Here is a 21506-nt window from a genome sequence, read left to right as displayed (position 1 = left end):
TTGTGTAGCTGGTCACAGATCTTTAGCATCTTTCTCTCAAATTTATAAAGGACAAGCAAGGGGGAAACACATATATGGGGGAAGAGGAATGGTACATAAAAATATGTTTGAGATAAACACTAGAAAGCAAGCAAGCATAAAGGGAGATGAGAATTCAAGATTGATATGCCATCAACTAATTAGTTATACCCTACAGGACATCTATATAGCACCTATACTTCTGCATTCAGTGCAGGATTTCTGATTTCTCCTAAAATCAGCATCCAGAAAATTAAGAATCTTCCAACCCATTGGGCATTTTTAAAGGACATTTTAACCCTGCTAAATATCAATAAAATCACAAGGGGAAAGTACCTTTCCAAAAATCAAAGAAGATTTTTAAGGCTCATGAAGCAGACTACAGAAGTACACTATAACTAATGCCTGCTAATTATCCTTTGGATGGTGGTAATTTAATAAACTGGCTATATCTAGATGCTAACCTTTTCCAAACATCATCTCTGTAAAAGTGCAGGTGATGCCAATGTGCAAAGGATTGCCACAAAAAGGAATCCTATTTGTCTGGAGGCTCAGAACTGCAGTTCAGCTATATGAATTCCCTTCCAGCAATGATTCACCAACAAGAACTGCTTTCCATGCTAGCAGACAGGTTTACAAGCATTAGACACTGAGGTACTTATTAAGATTATATGACCATTATTAAAGAAATTTCCCGTGATTGCAAGTTTCCAGATGCTCAAAGAACAGTAAGTACTACTGTCTAACTACATGCACACTCTCCCTCTCTCCCTCCCTCCTTTTCTCTTTTTCCCCCTCTTTCTCCCTCCCTCCCTCTTCTTCCTCTCTCTCTCTCTCTCTCTCTCTCTCTCTCTCTCTCTCTCTCTCTCTCTCTCTCTCTCTCTTTCTCTCTCTCTCTGTCTCTCTGTCTCTCTCTCTTCCCCTACTCTTGAGGCAATGTGCAAACAACTATATATAGCTCTATAGTTAGTTTTTTCCCTCTCCCATAAATATCAAATTAAGTGGAGTAGCAGAGGTTAAGCAAATGGCTTAATCAGGAAACTTGAAATCTTTTCTCAACTTGGCTAAAAAGAATGGTCCCTTCCAACATTTTATGGTAAGTATCACCCCACAGCAGAGTTCCTCTCTGAGAGGAAGAGGAGGATGTACATAAGTAATGTGATTTTGAGGGAAATATCTTCTTCCCAGTTAAAGAAACCTCAAAAGCTGTTATGGGATTGTGTCAAAAAAGAGACTATCTGGCTGTATCTCATTCTCCTTCTTACTGAACAACAAGACAAGCCAGACTGATTCTGTCTTTGAGAAGGTCTCCACTATTTTAAGAGATTACTATCTATAGAGAAATGCTTTTTTCCATGGAAATAAAAATAACTAATAGCTAGCATATGTAAAGTTCTTTACATTTTGCAAAGCACTTTACAAATATTATCTCATTTTATCTTCATTATAACTTCAAGAGATAGGTGCTATTATTATCCCATTTAAAGAGGAAAGAATTGAGGCTGATTAAAATAAATGACTTGCCCAGAATCACACACACAAGAGGCTGAATTTGAACTCAGGTTTTCCTGGTTCCAAATGCAGTATTCTCTACTGGGCCAGTACCTGTGACTCCAAGCCTTTCCCATTTCCCTTCCATTTTGTTTCTGTCACAAAATGCCTCTGTCTGACAGTGTACCAAGAGCAAGCCCAAAAAGCTATGAAAATGGCCATGCTTATTTCAACCCAGTGATGAATCTTTCTGGATGTGGATGGGCTGGTCAACAAATAATACACTAGGGCATCCATAGGGCATTTCCAGCTTAGCTAGGGCCTGCTGGAATTTAAAGGAATGGCCTTTGAGTGATCTGTTCCAGAATGAAGCAAAACTTTACTGAAGGAATTTGCTCCTAAAAGAACAAAGCTACAAAGATGGCACAATGTTCATCATCTATCAGAAAAAGAAATGTTGCTAGATATCTGTAAGACATCAATCACTGGTCTGCTCCAGTGGAGCATCTGGGTGATCTTAAGCCTCAGTTTCTTACCTGACAAAATGGTGACATTGAATTCAAATTCTAAGACCCCTTTCAATTCTACTGGGCTCTTAGAATATGTCACTGTCTATTCTACTGGATCTGGATCACTACTGGATCTAGATCCCAAAGAGATCATATAAAAGGGAAAAGAACCCACATGTACAAGAATGTAGCAGCCCCTTTTTGTAGTGGCAGGGAACTGGAAATTAGTGGATGTCCTTCATCTGGGGAATGGCTGAATAAGTTATAATATATGAATGTAATGGAATATTACTGTTCTATAAGAAACGATGAGCAGGATGATTTCAGAAAGACTTGGAGAGACTTACATGAACTGAAGCTAAGTAAAATGAGCAGAACCAGGAGATCATTATACATGGAAATAAGACTATATAATGATCAATTTTGATGGCCATGGCAACAATGAGATGATTCAGGACAATTCCAATGGTCTTGTGATAAAGAAAGCCATCTGCATCCAGAAGAAGATGGTGGGGCCTGAATGTGGATTACAGCATAATATTTTCCTATTTTTGTTGTTTGCTTGCTTTTTTTTCCTTTCTCATCTTTTTTCCCTTTTTGATCTGATATTTCTTCTGCAGCATGATAAATGTGGAAATATGTATAGAAGAACTGTACATATTTAACCTATATTGGATTACTTGCTGTCTAAGAGAGGGGGAAGGTGGAGAGGGAGGGAGAAAAATCTGGAATACAAGGTTTTGCAAGAGTAAATGCTGATAATTATCTTTGTGTATATTTTGAAAAATAAAAAGCTATTATTTTTTTTTTAATTTATGTCAAGGGAAGGCCACTCTTAGCACAGCAAAGATCTTTCCCTGAAAGAAGGAGATTGTCTTTCTGAAGACTAAAATTTTTCTAGTGCCATTCCATTCCCCACATTTAAATATTAAATAATATTTGAATAATGTCCTAATGAACTGCCTGTCAGTTCATTTTCCATTAGCAATTCCAGCACAGTCCTTCTCCATTTGGTTCCCAAATTTTCAATTTTAAAATAAATAATTAGCTAATAGAGAAACTGAATGCATCTGAAGTAAACAAAGATAAAACAGCTTCCACCTAATGGGCAGTTAAGGTGAAGGTATTTACGTGAGAAAATATTTTGCTCTGTAGCCTAAAGAGAACTAGAATTGAAATAACAAATTTGCCTATTAACCACTTCTTTAAACTTCCCACTACAACTAGAACTGGATAAGTCACCACTAAGTAGCTCATGAGTAGAGGAAGGAAATGAAAGAGGATGCCACACCATCTCTTAGACTCTTCCTCTCCCAATTCCACTCCTTTTTAACTTATTTTTTGATTGATTGATCTGCTTATATCTATTTACTTATTTACTTATTTTTGACTAGGTGGCCATTCTTTGCCTCATTTCTTTCTTACTTAGCCTTAATCACTGAATGATGACTGCCTCAATTAAACTGAGATTTGTTAAAGAGCTTTGCTTTAAAAGCCCAAGGTCTTCCATTGTATCCAGGGCCATCTCCAGTGGTCCTGATCTATATCTGGCACTGGACCCAGATGGCTCTGGAAAGGAAAGAGGCAGGTAACCTTGCATAGCCCTCCCTCACTCAAATCCTCTTACAATCCCTAGTTTCCTTCAAAGCTCAGCTCAGACTTCACTTTCCATATAACACTTTTTCTGATCTTCCAAATTTTGAGTGTCCCCCAAAAATAATAAAAATATTTAACTATAATTAATAAATAAGTTATAATTTATAGTGTAAATTAGAAATGAGTATATAATTAATAAATATATTATAAAGAATAAATATTATAATAATAGTTTATTATATTATATATTATTATTATTATTGAGACTTTGGTTTTTAAAAATAAAACATAGATGTCCCAAAAGTTTTAGTGTAGTTTTAAGCTTTTATGTCAGAAATATACATACTACAAATTTAAATGCCAAAAATTATAAGTATAATCATCTAAATTTCTTTTATACCTGGGGCACTGTATATATGGCAACTGCTAAATGACACTTTCTCAGAACAATGGACCAGGAAAGGAAGTCATCTGAATTGGCTATCTAGATCACCAAATCAATTTCCGTTAGATTTTTTTTTTTTCTTGTGTGCAATCATATCAAAACTGTCAGACATACAGAAAAACTTTGTTCTTGGTAGGATTTTAAGGTCAAAATTACAAATATTCTTTCAGTGAGTAATAACAATTATAGTTCTTACAAAGGTCAAAAATTGATTAGAACCATTATAGTACAAGATGACAATTATGTTGAATTTTAATAAAACAAACCAATATTTTCAAATTTTAAATAATTAATATTTCAAATACTATTGTTTTTTGTTTTTTGTTTTTGGTGAGTTGGTAGCATTAACATATTTGAAGTCATTAAAGCTCAAAACTTCATTAAGACTTTGAGGACACTCTATATATTTGTGTATATGAAAGCAAGAGATGGTAGGGAGATGGTAGGAGAGCCAAGCAGCTTCACTGACACCTTGGATATCAAGGAAGAAATCAAGGAAAGCTTCCAGCACAGCAGGGTTTTAAGCAGGGGAGTGACATGGTCAGATATACATGTTAAGAGCTGCTAGTTTCAAGTCCAAACAAAAAAAATTTAATCCTTTCTTCCATATGAAAATGCTTCTTCACATTCTTGAAGGGAGTTATCATGTCCCCAATACCCAAGTCTTTTCTTCAGGCTGTTCTCACTTTTCTCATGACCCCATTTGGAGTTTTCTTGGCAAACATACCAGAGAATTTTACCATTCCTTCTCCAGCTTATTTGACAGACGAGGAAAGAGAGGCAACAGAGTTAAGTGACTTGTTCAGGGTCCCAGGGAGGAAAGGAGGGATGGAGAGAGGAAGGGAGGAAGACAAGGAGAGAGAGAGAGGAAGAAAGGAAGGAAAGAAGAAAGGAAGGAAATAGAAGGAAGGAAGGAAGGAAGGAAGGAAGGAAGGAAGGAAGGAAGGAAGGAAGGAAGGAAGGAAGGAAGGAGGAGGAAGGAAGGAAGGAAGGAAGGAAGGAAGGAAGGAAGGAAGGAAGGAAGGAAGGAAGGAAGGGAGAGAGGGAAGGAGGGAGAGAGAAAGGAAAGGAAGGAGGGAGGGAGGGAAGGAAGGAAGGAAAAGAGGGAAGGAAGGAGGGAGGGAGGGAAGGAGGGAGCAGGGGAAAAATGAAGAGAAAAAAAGTCACTTTAGCTTCATTTATAGTCTATCAAGAACTCTTTAGATCTGGAGCAAACATGTTAACAACTGCATTGGGCCTTGTTTCAAGATATTAATTAAAATAATAAAAAAGAAAGGAAAGTCAAGGCCAGAAACTGCTAATATACTTTACTATACAAATCTCAAGTAGATTTTAATATCAATCTATTGTTAATAGACAAGTTAATGTTTATTATTCATAGAAAGATACTATTTAGCACTGAAGCTAATTTAAATATTTTATTTGACAGAAGAAGAAACCGAGTTCCTGATGAGGAAAATATCTTGCTGCAGGTCACATAGGTGACCCTCTGAATCAAGATACAATGCTCTGGCCCCAGCCACATCAGCTCACTGATGAAAGGAACTTCAAAGAGCTGCACCAAGGATTCTGTCAGGAGTCAAGTCCACATCTAAACAAAATTCTGCCTTGGCATTAAGCTCCAAGTAATCCAAAATATTTACTAATAATATGGAAACAAAATAAAATAACAAATGGGATAATAAATCTAAAGCACCTAACACAATATTTAGCACACAGTAAGTGCTATATGTTAGCTGTGTTATTATTAATAATTAGATTTATAAAAAGATATATACAGAGCAGGTGAAAAGCAATCTATAAAAGAAGGCACTGGCAGCTTTTTGTTGTGTTTTAAGACTAGGCATCCTGTGATTTCAGAAAGGCCTGGAGAGACTTGCAAGAATTGATACTAGGTGAAGTGAATAGAATCAAAAAGAACACTATACACAGCAACAACAAGATTATGTGCTGATAAGCTCTGATAGACACCATTTTTTTCAACAGTGAGGTGATTCAAGTCAGTTCCAATAGACTTGTGATGGACAGAGCTATCTGCACCCAAAGAGAGGACTGTGGGATTTATTGTGGATTACAACATAGTACTTTAACCTTTTGTTGTTGTTGTTGTTTGCTTCCTTTTTGTTTTCTTTCTCATTTTTTTTACCTTTTTGATCTGATTTATCTTGTGCAGCATGAAAACTGTGGAAATATGTACAGAAGAATTATATATGTTTAACATATTGTATTACTCGCTGTCTAGGGTGGGGGGAAGAGGAGAAAAATTTGGAACACAAGATTTTGTAAGGGAGAATGTTGAAAACTACCTTTACATGTATTTTGAAAATAAAAAGCTATTATTAAAAAAAAAAAAAAAAAAAGACTGGGCATCCTGATCTTGAGAAGCTAGATGGCACAAGGGGACAGAGCACCAAGCCTAAAGTCAAAAAGACTCACCTTCCGGGATTCAAGTCTAACCTTAAACACTTACTAGCTATGTGACCCTACACAAATCACTTCATCCTGTTTGCCTCATTTTTTTCACCTGTAAAATGAGCTAGAAAAGGAAATGGCAAACCACTCTAGTATCTTTGCCAAGAAATCCCCAAATAGGGTTACAAAGAGTTGGACATGACTGAAAATGACTGAACAATAACACAATTCTGATCTTGCCCAGCTGGAAATATAAGCGCTCCACACAAACCTTGTTCTGCTTTACTTGACCAAGGAGCTTTGACCTGCTTTATTTCCAACCTGGGTCAGGTCACTCCTGCTCAGGATCAGTAAGTGATGATTCCCCACTCCCAGTGGCAGGACCACCTCCAATAGACAGCCATGGGAATATACAATTATGAAAGAAAGGGGAAAGAAAAAGGAAGGAGGAAGGGAAAGGAAAAAAGAAAATGGATGAAAGAGAAATAAATGGTGTAGCAGGGTGAAAATTGGGGAATAACTATTTACACAGTCCAGTGAAAATGATTAACTCCATGCAGCTGATCAAATATAGACAGGGCTCTCTAATACCAATGAATGATGAACTCTGGCCATTATAAAGGACAAGGCTGCAAGAGACTTGTCTTTGAACACTGATAGAGCCCAGGGAAATGGGAGTGGGAGGAGGGGGAGAGCAGAATAAGACACGCCAGGGGCTATTCAGAAACTCTCAGCTGACCCTCAGTGCCAAGGTTGAAAAAGGCCATGGCTCAGCATGCTGTTCCCATCAGAGATGGCAGGCTCTGACCCAATGACGAGCTTACACATACGCTTGGGCGGTAGTGCTGGCAAGCCCGAGGGATGGCACCTCACATTCAGAACCTTTTGGGTCCATTATTATGCGGATGACTTGACAGCCTGATTACAGTATCACAGTAAAACAGAGAGACATACTGTCACTATGGTTACTGTCATTAAAAAAAAAAAGAAAAGAAAAAAAGATTACAAATAATCTTTCATTTAAAATTAAATGAGTCCTCAAACTACCCACACACTGTCCTCTCCTCTTCTCCCCTCTGTCTGGGATAAGTGGAACTTCACCAAGCAGGGGAAGAACACACCAAATTCCCCCAGCCCTGACCCAGGATGCAGGATTATCAAGAACCTGTATCAGAGACTCTTCATTAATCCTTCTCATTCCCCAAGAAAAAAGCTGAAAGTTCAGCTGCCTTACTGGTCATTAGGATCAAAGCCCCATTACTTTACACATAACATGGAGGACATAACTCACTGGAAACCCTATTGGTCAAAAAGACCACATATACAGCAGCATACTAATTATGTCTTCTTCAGTTTAAATGGTGGTTGAAAAATAATCCCACACGTAGGACTTGAACACTTGCATTTACAGTCTTACTAAAGATCATATAAGATTTAGAGTTTGAAGGGATCATAAATCATAAGATTTTTGAATTGGGACTTTGAGTCATAGATTTAAAGCTGAAAGATACTTTTTTAAAAATTCAAATTATTTTATTTTCAGTTCCAAATTTCTTCCCTCTTCAACCTGTTCTCCCAACTATTGAAAAGTCAAGAAATTACAAAACCCATTACAAATAGAAAATTATGAAAAACAAATCTCCACATTATCCCTGAATGGGAGAGAGAGGCAAAAAAAAAAAAAAAAAAGAAAGGAAGGAAGATATGCTTCCCCTGTACTCTGAATACATCAGCTTCTTCCCTGGAGGTGGAGAGTATTTGGAACTTTGGTGGGTCGTTGTGTTAATCAGAGTTTCTAAGTCCAAAAGGAACTTTAGAAGTTGAGTCTAATCTCTTCTTCATTACTGGACAGATGAGGCTCAAAAAGGTTAAATAACATACTCTCTGATGTAGTCTGACTGTGCCATTCTATAACCAATAGTGGCCCAAGTGGATTGTCTTCTACTAGGATGAACCCTGGAATCGTGATTTTTTTCCTCTCAACCCAGAGAGCATTCTTCATGGCCTCTTCCCACTGGCTCACTTCTGCCAAGCTGTTTATTTATGCCTGCAAATCTGACCTGCATACAAGAAAGAGAGCCAGGGAACCTTTACTAGGGTGTGATGATGGAGTGGGGGCCAACAGCCTTTGTTCTCATTTACATCAAGGCCAGGTTCAGGTAGCTTTATAAAACAACCACCACCAAACCATAGACTTATACTTCAGCAAAAAGAACACTGACTTTGTAGCTGAAGAGTTCTTCTCCTTCTGAGTTCAAATCCTTGCTCTGTTACTTTGGGCAAATGACTTTAACCCTCCTGATCCCCATTTCTTCCTCTGTAAAGAGGAGATCTGATGACCTCTAAGATCCCTTCAAGCTTTAAAGTACCGACACATCTACGCGCTCTTGGATGCCCAGCTGTCAGTCTCACACAAGAGAAGAAGCTGAGATTTCTGACTCGCCCTAACCCTGACAGCCTCATCTACTCAGCAACCCCTTGGCACCCAAAGACTTGGTCTGTACTATATTCATTCAAACTTAATGGGAGGTTATGCTTCATTAGGGCTCCTGTGGCATTTTTCTAGCATGTACTACATCTCCCTGACTAGACTGTTAACTCTGAAAACAGGCCATATCTTCTCCTTTATTATCCAAACTCAAACATACACATGCCCACCCACACAGCACTGGTTCAGGTGTACCTCTTATTTATAATAAATCTGACATACAAAAATCTGAACACACCAGACAGATAAATGGGGATGAGGAGGAGGAGATTATTCACAGCACAAAAAGATGCTTCACTTTAAAGAATTCTCTGAAAGATTTCTTGAAATAAAAGCACCCTCTAAGCATTCTAAATTTGTTTACAGCTCATTACCTATTTGACAGAGAGCCTGAGATTTAGACACATATTTTGGGGGAATAAAAGTCTTGCACAAAGCAAGAAACCACCATCTTCAGTGGACTCTGCAATGCATGTCAAGCCTGGGGCTGAGAGGTACTCACCAGGTAAGGCATCAGAAGATCAGCCAGGTAGACAAAAGAGGCTCCAAGGGTGAAGCCGACTGCCACAGGGAAGAACGCAAAGGCACCAAAGTTTCCTGAGGATTCTGCCATCTCGATCGCAGGGGCCAGAAGAGACCAATAGGAAGCAGCCAGCATAACCTGAAGAAGGGAACCCGCCAGAATCATTCCAACAGTCACCACCCGGCTTCTGTGCAGGACCATCCGGGTCAGCCCGGGGTACGTATGACCATACCAAGCAGCCGCTGACCTTCGGGTCCTAAGTGCCCCCAGAACCAAGGTCTAGCCTCAGAGCTCCCGGAAGCTAACACTGTGGGACAAGATGCACAACTACAGCCAGTGCACTGCGTGGTTTCCTCCAAGCCCCACCAGTGGTGGACACTGGACAGTTCTGTGCTTGCTAAAAGTCTTGTCCATGAGCATTCATACACCCACCTCTCCCACCACATCCTGGGGGATCACTGTTCCTAAAGTTTTCACATCACCTACCACCTCCCCTGGCCCAGCGGTAACAACGTACATGCTGGCTTTGTGCATCACAGGTACACAATTAAACAGGCTGATTCACTCCTATTCTGTGCTAGACAGATCATGACTGGACTGTTATATCCAATTCTGGGCATCACATTTTAGGGAGATCAATGATAAACTGGAAAGTGTCCAGAATAGGGCTCCCCAAGTCAATCCAAGGGTGTGAACTCTTGAGCAATTTGTTCCTGGTACTAATTTGCATCTCCTGTAATTGAAACTGGCAACAACTCTTTATTTTCCAAAATGGCACTAGATCTGGCAGTATATCAGGGATTAAGTAATAAAACAAGGTGTACAAATCAAGGACAAAAATGAACCACTCTACAAAGCTTTTAAGGACACTTGACCATAAGGTGGATAGAACTGGATGGGTCCACAAAAAAATCTATTATAATTCTGATATATAGTCATTGAACCCCTACTTGAATACTTTTGTGACAGAACTTACAAGGTAATTATTTGACTCTGCTATTCTCTCAAGTTACCACCCTACATTTCAATTCCTAGTAAAACTTCTCCATACTTCTTATCCCCATTTCTACTTACGTCTAATTCCTTTCTAGCTTCCTTCCAGTCCTATCATTCTGCCTTTTCTGGTCTTTTCAAGATTGCCATTGGTACTTCTCAGTTCTCATTCTATTAACCCTCCTACAGTGATGACTATACTGCCCCCTTCAATACCTTGTTCTCCCTTAGCTTCTGTGACAGTTTCCTTTCTTTCTTGCTTTGTCAACTTGTCTGACCATTGGTTCTTAGATTCCTTTGCAGCATGAGGCAGGCTGTACCCCAAAGCTCTGTCCTGGATCCCCATCTTTATATACCCTCTCTCAGTCCTCTCATCAATTTCTATGAGGTCAGTAATCATCTCTATGTGCATCATGCTCACATCTTTATAGCCAAATGATTTATCTGGTGTTCTAGGCCTCATCACCAAAATCCTACTGTACATCTCTACCTGGATGCTAATTACACCATTTCAAATTCAACCGATCTAAAGCATCCCAAATCCACCCTTCTTGCATACCACCTTCTTTGAGCAACACTCTCCTTTCATTCACCCAGGTTCAAAATCTCAAAGCCAATCTTTGACAATTATGATACCAGATAAAATCACTTGACCAATATATGTTTCAGGCTCCTTATATATAAAATGACAAGACAACCTCCATGGTTCTTTCCACATCAAAATGTACCAACATAGGAAAACTGCTAGTTCTTTTTATTAAGTGGAGATTTACCTAAATACAATTGGCCTTAGGCAACACAAAAAATTTATACATAATAGATCTTCAAATACTTGAGGATAAAAAGATCAGGTGAAGTCAGTATCACTCTTGGGTATGAAATTTGCTTATTCCAAATAAAAAGGAACCATGTGAGTAACAAAGTAATCAATTCAAATAAGGAAAAATTCTATAATTTGAAGCTAAGAATCCAGAATCCAGAAAAGCTTGGCAAGATCTTATGAACTGACTTAGAGAAAAGAAATTAGACCCAAAAGAGCTCTGAAATACAATGAAAGTTAAACAACACAGAAATACATGAAAACTACACACTACTAAAATTAATAACTTAAGGACTTCCGGCCAAGATGGCGGAGAGGAAATACACTCCTGTGTAACCTCCGTGTTTTTCTCTCACTATCCATTTCATTTCATGCCTCTGAATTAATGCTCGACTGAAAAAAAAACATACATTTACTTACCAAGAGAAACCATCCTTGAGACTCGTCAAGAAAGGTCTGTTTTTGCGCGAGGGCGGGGACAGTACTTAAATCGGAAGCAGTCTGCGGCCAGCAGCTGCAGCGAGAGCACAGATAGCAGCTCAGAGCCGAGTAGAGCGGAGAGGGGGTGGGGTGTGATCACAGCCGTCTCTGCGGGGAGAGCTTTGCTACAGGATTAGATACTTTGCTCCGGCAGCAGAGAAGCTAAAAACACCGGGGGTGAAGAATACAGCCCCAAACAGCTGGAGTCTCTCGGGACCTGGCCACCCCTCCCCCCACAGTGTCTCAGCCCGCTCGGATCGCAGCGCGCAGGCGCCATAGCACAATAGGACCCGTGCCTCACGACTACCCTGCCCCTCCCCCAAAGAAAGCAGCCTCCATTCAAGGGTTTTTTCCTTCTGTTTATTTGATAGTTTGTCTTTGATTATTAGACAGAATGAGCAAGAAGCTGAAAAAGAATTTAACCCTTGACAGCTTCTATACAGATAAAGAGCAGACTCCAAATCCTGAGGAGACTAAAAACAAACAGTCCCCAGGTGAATCCCCAAAGGAGGAGATCATATGTTCCTCAGCACAGATGAATCTCATGGAGGAAATTAAAAAGGCTCTCACAAGGGAGCTAGAAGAAAAATGGGAAAAGGAGAGGGAGGCTTGACAAAAGGAGAGGGAGGCTTGGCAAAAGAGCCTGGAGAAGTCAGTTAAAGAGAGAGTGGATAAAGAAACCAAATCCTTGAAAAATAGGATTGGTGAACTGGAAAACAAAATTGGCGAAATGGAAAAAATTCCACAGAACAAAAGAACTCAATTGGACAATTAGAAAAAGATCTTTAAAAAGTGAGTGAAGAAAATACTTCACTGAAAATCAGGGTCGAACAATTGGAATTGAATGACTCGAGGAGACAAGAAGAATCAGTCAAGCAAATCCAAAAAAATCAAACAATGGAAAAGAATGTGAAATACCTTCTGGGGAAGACAACAGACCTGGAAAACAGATCCAGGAGAGACAACCTGAGAATCATCGGACTTCCAGAAAAGTATGATGAAAAAAAGAGCCTGGACACTATTTTCCAGGAAATTATCAAAGAGAACTGCCCAGAAGTCATAGAAACAGAGGGTAAAATAGACATTGAAAGAATTCATCGATCCCCTACTGAAAGGGATCCTAAAATCAAAACACCAAGGAATATAGTGGCCAAATGCCAGAACCCTCAGATGAAGGAAAAAATATTGCAAGCGGCTAGAAAAACCCAATTCAAGTATCAAGGAGCCACAATAAGGATCACCCAGGATCTGGCAGCATCCACATTAAAGGATCGAAGGGCCTGGAATATGATATTCCGAAAGGCTAAGGAACTTGGTATGCAAGCAAAAATAACTTACCCAGCGAGAATGAGCATCTTTTTCCAGGGAAGAAGATGGACATTCAACGAAGTAAGCGAATTCCATCTATTTCTGATGAAAAAGCCAGAACTTAACAAAAAATTTGATCTACAAGCACAGAACTCAAGAGAAATCTAAAAAGGTAAAGATTAATCTTGGGAACTGTATTCCGGCTATAAAGATGTATAAAGAATACATGTATACCTTGTTCTAGAAACTAGATGTGGAAAGGACATTTACCAGAAAAAGGGTAAAGTGGAGGTAGTACATTTCATGAAGAGGCAAAGAAAACCTAGTATATCTGAGAGAAAGAATGGAGAGGGATGAATATAGTGAGTATTTTACTGCCTTCAGAATTGGCATTAAGAGAAGAATTTTAGACATATTCAATCTATGGTGAAACTTCTCCCACCTCACTGAAAAGTGAGAAGGGAAAAGTGAAAAGGGAAGGAATAAGCTTAGTGGAAGGGAATACGGTATCTGGGAGGGAAAGGGGTAAATTGGTGGGGGGGAACTCTAAGGGGAAGGGAGGGATACTAAAAAAGGGAGGGCTGTGAGAAGCAAGTGGTGCTCACAAGCTTAATACTGGGAAGGGGGGGAAAGGGGAAAGAAGGGAGAAAAGCATAAACCGGGGTTAACAAGATGGCAAGTAATACAGAATTGGTCATTTTAACCATAAATGTGAACGGGGTAAACTCCTCTATAAAGAGGAAGCGGTTAGCAGAATGGATTAAAAGCCAGAATCCTACAATATGTTGTTTACAGGAAACACACCTGAAGCGGGGTGATACATGCAGGTTAAAGGTAAAAGGTTGGAGCAAAACCTACTATGCTTCAGGTGAAGCCAAAAAAGCAGGGGTAGCCATCCTGATCTCAGATCAAGCTAAAGCAAAAATTGATCTAATCAAAAGAGATAAGGAAGGGCACTATATCTTGCTAAAGGGTAGAATGAATAATGAAGAAGTATCTATATTAAACATATATGCACCAAGTAGTGTAGCATCTAAATTCTTAAAAGAGAAATTAAGAGAGCTGCAAGAAGAAATAGACAGTAAAACTATAATAGTGGGAGATCTTAACCTTGCACTCTCAGAATTAGATAAATCAAACCACAAAATAAATAAGAAAGAAGTCAAAGAGGTAAATAGAATACTAGAAAAATTAGATATGATAGATCTCTGGAGAAAATGTAATGGGGACAGAAAGGAGTACACCTTCTTTTCAGCAGTTCATGCAACTTATACAAAAATTGACCATATATTAGGACATAAAAACCTCAAACTCAAATGCAGTAAGGCAGAAATAGTGAATGCATCCTTTTCAGACCATGATGCATTGAAAATTACATTCAATAAAAAGCCACAGGAAAGTAGACCAAAAAATAATTGGAAACTAAATAATCTCATACTAAAGAATGATTGGGTGAAACAGCAAATTGTAGACATAATTAATAACTTCATCCAAGAAAACGATAATAATGAGACATCATACCAAAATGTATGGGATGCAGCCAAAGCGGTAATAAGGGGAAATCTCATATCTCTAGAGGCCTATTTGTATAAAATAGAGAAAGAGAAGGTCAATGAATTGGGCTTGCAACTAAAAATGCTAGAAAAGGAACAAATTAAAAACCCCCAATCAAACACTAAACTTGAAATTCAAAAAATAAAAGGAGAGATCAATAAAATTGAAAGTAAAAAAACTATTGAATTAATTAATAAAACTAAGAGTTGGTTCTATGAAAAAACCAACAAAATAGACAAACCCTTAGTAAATCTGATTAAAAAAAGGAAAGAGGAAAATCAAATTGTTAGTCTTAAAAATGAAAAGGGAGAACTCACCACTAACGAAGAGGAAATTAGAGCAATAATTAGGAGTTACTTTGCCCAACTTTACGCCAATAAATTCGACAACTTAAATGAAATAGAAGAATACCTCCAAAAATATAACTTGCCTAAACTAACAGAGGAAGAAGTAAATATCCTAAATACTCCTATCTCAGAAAAAGAAATAGAACAAACTATCAATCAACTCCCTAAGAAAAAAACCCCAGGACCAGATGGATTTACATCTGAATTCTATCAAACATTTAAAGATCAATTAACTCCAATGCTAAATAAACTATTTGAAGAAGTAGGGATTGAAGGAGTCCTACCAAACTCCTTTTATGACACAGATATGGTACTGATACCTAAACCAGGTAGGCTGAAAACAGAGAAAGAAAATTATAGACCAATCTCCCTAATGAATATTGATGCTAAAATCTTAAATAAAATATTAGCAAAAAGATTACAGAAAATCATCCCCAGGATAATACACTATGACCAAGTAGGATTTATACCAGGAATGCAGGGCTGGTTCAATATTAGGAAAACTATTAACATAATTGACTATATCAACAACCAACCAAACAAAAACCATATGATCATCTCAATAGATGCAGAAAAAGCATTCGATAAAATCCAACAGCCATTCCTAATAAAAAACACTTGAGAGCATAGGAATAAAAAGACTTTTCCTTAAAATAGTTAGGAGCATATATTTTAAACCTTCAGTAAGCATCATATGCAATGGGGAAAAACTGGAACCTTTCCCAGTAAGATCTGGAGTGAAGCAAGGTTGCCCACTATCACCATTATTATTCAATATTGTATTAGAAACACTAGCCTCGGCAATAAGAGTCGAGAAAGATATTAAAGGAATTAGCGTAGGCAATGAGGAACCCAAATTATCACTCTTTGCAGATGATATGATGGTATACCTAGAAAACCCCAGAGATTCTACTAAAAAGCTACTAGAAATAATTCATAATTTTAGCAAAGTAGCAGGATACAAAATAAATCCCCATAAATCCTCAGCATTCTTATACACCACCAACAAAATCCAAGAGCAAGAGATACAAAGAGAAATTCCATTCAAAATAACTGTTGATAGCATAAAATATTTGGGAATCTACCTACCAAAGGAAAATCAGGAATTATATGAGCAAAATTACAAAAAAGTTTTCACACAAATAAAGTCAGACTTAAATAACTGGAAAAATATTAAGTGCTCTTGGATAGGCCGAGCGAATATAATAAAGATGACAATACTCCCTAAACTAATCTATTTATTTAGTGCTATACCAATCAGACTTCCAAGAAAATATTTTAATGATTTAGAAAAAATAACAACAAAATTCATATGGAACAATAAAAAGTCGAGAATATCAAGGGAATTAATGAAAAAAAAATCAAATGAAGGTGGTCTAGCTGTACCTGATCTAAAATTATATTATAAAGCAGCAGTCACCAAAAACCATTTGGTATTGGCTTAGAAATAGATTAGTTGATCAGTGGAAAAGGTTAGGTTCACAAGACAGAATAGTCAACTATAGCAATCTAGTGTTTGACAAACCCAAAGATTCTAAATTTTGGGATAAGATTTCATTATTTGATAAAAACTGCTGGGATAACTGGAAATTAGTATGGCAGAAATTAGGCAAGGACCCACACTTAACACCACATACCAAGATAAGATCAAAATGGGTCCATGACCTAGGCATAAAGAACGAGATTATAAATAAATTAGAGGAACATAGGATAGTTTATCTCTCAGACTTGTGAAGGAGAAAGAAATTTGTGACCAAAGATGAACTAGAAACCATTACCGATCACAAAATAGAAAATTTTGATTATATCAAATTAAAAAGCCTTTGTACAAACAGAACGAATGCAAACAAGATCAGTAGGGAAGCAACAAACTGGGAAAACATCTTTACAATTAAAGGTTCTGATAAAGGCCTCATTTCCAAAATATATAGAGAACTGACTCAAATTTATAAAAAATCAAGCCATTCTCCAATTGATAAATGGTCAAAGGATATGAACAGACAATTTTCAGATGAAGAAATTGAAACTATTACCACTCACATGAAAGAGTGTTCCAAATCACTATTGATCAGAGAAATGCAAATTAAGACAACTCTGAGATATCACTACACACCTGTCAGATTGGCTAAGATGACAGGAAAAAATAATGATGAATGTTGGAGGGGATGCGGGAAAACGGGGACACTGATGCATTGTTGGTGGAATTGTGAACGAATCCAGCCATTCTGGAGAGCAATCTGGAATTATGCCCAAAAAGTTATCAAACTGTGCATACCCTTTGATCCAGCAGTGTTTCTATTGGGCTTATACCCCAAAGAGATACTAAAAAAGGGAAAGGGACCGGTATGTGCCAAAATGTTTGTAGCAGCCCTGTTTGTAGTGGCTAGAAACTGGAAAATGAATGGATGCCCATCAATTGGAGAATGGCTGGGTAAATTGTGGTATATGAATGTTATGGAATATTATTGCTCTGTAAGGAATGACCAGCAGGATGAATACAGAGAGGCTTGGAAAGACCTACATGGACTGATGCTAAGTGAGATGAGCAGAACCAGAAGATCATTATACACTTCGACAACGATATTGTATGAGGATGTATTCTGATGGAAGTGGATTTCTCTGACAAAGAGACTTAACTGAGTTTCATTGGATAAATGATGGACAGAAACAGCTACACCCAAAGAAGGAATACTGGGAAATGAATGTGAACTATTTGATTTTTGATTTTCTTCCCGAGTTATTTTTACCTTCTGAATTCAACTCTCCCTGTGCAGTGGGAGAACTGTTCGGTTCTGCAAATATGTATTTTATCTAGGATATACTGCTACATATTTAACATATATAGGACTGCTTGCCATCTTGGGGGGGGAGGAGGAAGGGAGGGGAAAAAACGAAACATAAGTGATTGCAAGGGATAATGCTGTGTAAAAATTATCCTGGCATGGATTCTGTCAATACAAAGTTATTATTAAAAAAAATTAATAACTTAAAGAGTGAAAATGAATAGAACATAAAATATCCAAATCAACAGACAGTTTAAAGAACCCAATTTCCAAAAAAAAATTTGAACAAGACACAAAAGAACACCCAAAGGCAAAAAGGGGAGTGAGAACAAAGCTCAGTAGAACAATTAACTCAAATATTACATTAAATTGTTTGCAAAAGGAAAAAAAAGAATCCTACCACATTTTTCTGATGATAAAAATATGGTCTTTAACTACAAACCAGAAAAAGACAAAACAGAAACAAATCACTATCTTTAATGATTATTAAGGCAAAAATTCTGACAAACTTTAGCAAAGATACTATAACAATATTTTTAAAAGATTATACACTATGATCTAGTTAAAATTATATCAGGAATGCAAGATTAGTTCAATGTTAGGAAAACTATAAGGTTCATATCAATAATAAAAAGAGCAAAAATCACAAAATTTTATCAACAAATACTGAAAACCCTGACGACAAAAATATAACACCTATTTCAATTACATCATCATGATGTTTCAAAAACACCAAGAAATATAGGATAAATGGACATTTCCTTAATAAGATAAATAGAATTCATCTAAAACCAGAGTCCCCTACATATAAGAAGTCTTTCTAATAATAACAGCCAGAAAGCAAGGATGTCTTGTCACTATTATTATTTGACACAGTACAGTAAATGTTAGCTATAGCTACAGGAAAAATAAATTGAGTAAATAAGCACAAGTAAATAAAATATTTTTGCATATTATTATGAATCCTAGAAATTAAACTCAAAAACTAATTGGGATGATGACAACAACAACAAAAAAGTAGCAGGGTATAATACATGTATATGTGGATATAGATATAGATATCAAAGAAAATCTAGCAGGAGATAGCCATAAAAATTCCATTCAAAATAACTAAAGAATGAATAAAATATTTAGGAGCTTATCTACATCAAATCAAATACAAGAATCACATAACTACAATTATAAAACACTAAAAAAATCAAGACAGTTAAATAAGTTGACAGATAGTAAACCACTCATGAATAAAGCATGTCAATATATTAAATGCTAATGATATTACCTAAATCAATTTATTTTTAAAATTTCTCTGTCAATCAAACCACCAATGGCTATTTTATAGAGCTAGAAAAAAATAACAAAACTTATATGAAAGAACAATAAAAACTTAAAACTTTTGAGGGAAATAAAGGGGGGAGAGATAGTAACTATAGTGCATACTATACTGCAAAGCAGTAATCATCAAAGCTCTTTGTTATTGGTTAAAAAAAAGTACATGCTAGACAAAAATTTACAAGCAGAGTATTTCCTAAGGGCACCTGCACAGAAAGCTTCAATTATTTGCCTTTCTGGACAGCGCTTCTTGCATTTCTTTTATTCTCACAATTGCCTTTGCCTTGGTTAGATCTAGTTTAACCATGTTCCAAAAGATCTTTTTCAATGTCAACTTGTTTTCTTTGGCAGGAAAGATTCTATTCAAGGTAATGCACTCTGTTAATGCCAGGAAAAAGAGAAGGTTTAAGTGCAGTAGCCAATAAAGAAAAAGTCACAGTCTCTCCCTATTGCAATGCTTCCGATTCACTAAATCCATCCAACTTCTGCAAGAATCTCAAACTTTGCACATTCTCATTTTTCGGAGTAGAAAACACTTCTTTTCATTGCATAAAGAGATTGGCATTGTATGACTAGCTCAAAGGAATCAGGGTGTATTTAACATGTCAGTAATAAAACTGTCTTTATTGTCTATCTCTTTCTAAACTTTCTTCTCTCTTCTATGTTTTTTTCTTAAAAGCTAACCAATGCTCTTTTCTTTCTTTTATTCTTTTTTTTTTTTTGCATCACTATCACCATCAATCCTCTTCCTTTCAAAAAAAAAAAAAAAAAGCTACTCTCCCTCAATATCTAATACATAGAGTCAAGAGAAAAAAAATACCTCATCACATAAGCTAAGTATGAAAATACACGCCTCATTTTGTAATTTCACTGCCAAGAGACAAAGGCATGGCTTCATCATCAGTCTTCTGAAGTCGTGACTGACCTGGATTAATCAGACTTCTGAAATCTTTCAAAGCTGTTTCTCTTTAAGCTATTATGGTCTATCTCAAGGGAATTAATGAAAAAAAAAAATCAAATGAAGGTGGCCTAGCTGTACCTGATCTAAAATTATATTATAAAGCAGCAGTCACCAAAACCATTTGGTATTGGCTAAGAAATAGATTAGTTGATCAGTGGAAAAGGTTAGATTCACAAGACAGAATAGTCAACTATAGCTATCTAGTGTTTGACAAACCCAAAGATCCTAACTTTTGGGATAAGAATTCATTATTTGATAAAAACTGCTGGGATAACTGGAAATTAGTATGGCAAAAATTAGGCATGGACCCACACTTAACACCATATACCAAGATAAGATCGAAATGGGTCCATGACTTAGGCATAAAGAACGAGATTATAAATAAATTGGAGGAACATAGGATAGTTTATCTCTCAGACTTGTGGAGGAGAAAGAAATTTGTGACCAAAGATGAACTAGAGACCATTACTGATCACAAAATAGAAAATTTTGATTATATCAAATTAAGCCTTTGTACAAACAAAACTAATGCTAACAAGATCAGAAGGGAAGCAACAAACTGGGAAAACATCTTCACAGTTAAAGGTTCTGATAAAGGCCTCATTTCCAAAATATATAGAGAACTGACTCAAATTTATAAGAAATCAAGCCATTCTCCAATTGATAAATGGTCAAAGGATATGAACAGACAATTTTCAGAGGATGAAATTGAAACTATTACCACTCATATGAAAGAGTGTTCCAAATCACTATTGATCAGAGAAATGCAAATTAAGACAACTCTGAGATACCACTACACACCTGTCAGATTGGCTAAGATGACAGGAAAAAATAATGATGAATGTTGGAGGGGATGCGGGAAAACTGGGACACTGATGCATTGTTGGTGGCGTTGTGAACGAATCCAACCATTCTGGAGAGCAATCTGGAATTATGCCCAAAAAGTTATCAAACTGTGCATACCCTTTGATCCAGCAGTGTTTCTACTGGGCTTATACCCCAAAGAGATACTAAAGAAGGGAAAGGGACCTGTATGTGCTAAAATGTTTGTAGCAGCCCTGTTTGTAGTGGCTAGAAACTGGAAATTGAATGGATGCCCAACAATTGGAGAATGGCTGGGTAAATTGTGGTATATGAATGTTATGGAATATTATTGTTCTGTAAGAAATGACCAGCAGGATAAATACAGAGAGTCTTGGAGAGACTTACATGAACTGATGCTAAATGAAATGAGCAGAACCAGGAGATCACTTTACACTTCGACATCAATATTGTATGAGGATGTATTCTGATGGAAGTGGATTTCTTTGACAAAGACTCAATTTCAATTGATAAATAATGAACAGAAGCAGCTACACCCAAAGAAAGAACACTGGGAAACGAATGTGAACTATCTGCATTTTTGTTTTTCTTTCCGAGTTGTTTTTTACCTTCTGAATTCAATTCTCC

At 37.1% G+C, this 21506-nt stretch overlaps 1 protein-coding gene across 3 annotated transcripts in view; it reads right to left on the bottom strand.

The window, feature by feature from the left end:
* Positions 1–21506, bottom strand: part of SLC39A11 (solute carrier family 39 member 11) — a 508920-nt gene that overhangs the window by 419088 nt on the left and 68326 nt on the right. For 2 of the 3 annotated variants that reach the window (XM_051995203.1, XM_051995202.1), the window contains exon 4: positions 9462–9620. The exons of the other annotated variant lie outside the window; for it this stretch is intronic. In XM_051995203.1, the coding sequence (XP_051851163.1) occupies positions 9462–9620 (159 nt within the window). The remainder of the gene's footprint in view (positions 1–9461; positions 9621–21506) is intronic. 3 annotated transcript variants of the gene reach the window in all.

This window comes from Antechinus flavipes, chromosome 4, assembly GCF_016432865.1.
Source record: "Antechinus flavipes isolate AdamAnt ecotype Samford, QLD, Australia chromosome 4, AdamAnt_v2, whole genome shotgun sequence".
Lineage (NCBI taxonomy): Eukaryota > Metazoa > Chordata > Mammalia > Dasyuromorphia > Dasyuridae > Antechinus > Antechinus flavipes.
This window is presented reverse-complemented; position numbering and strand designations above follow the sequence as displayed.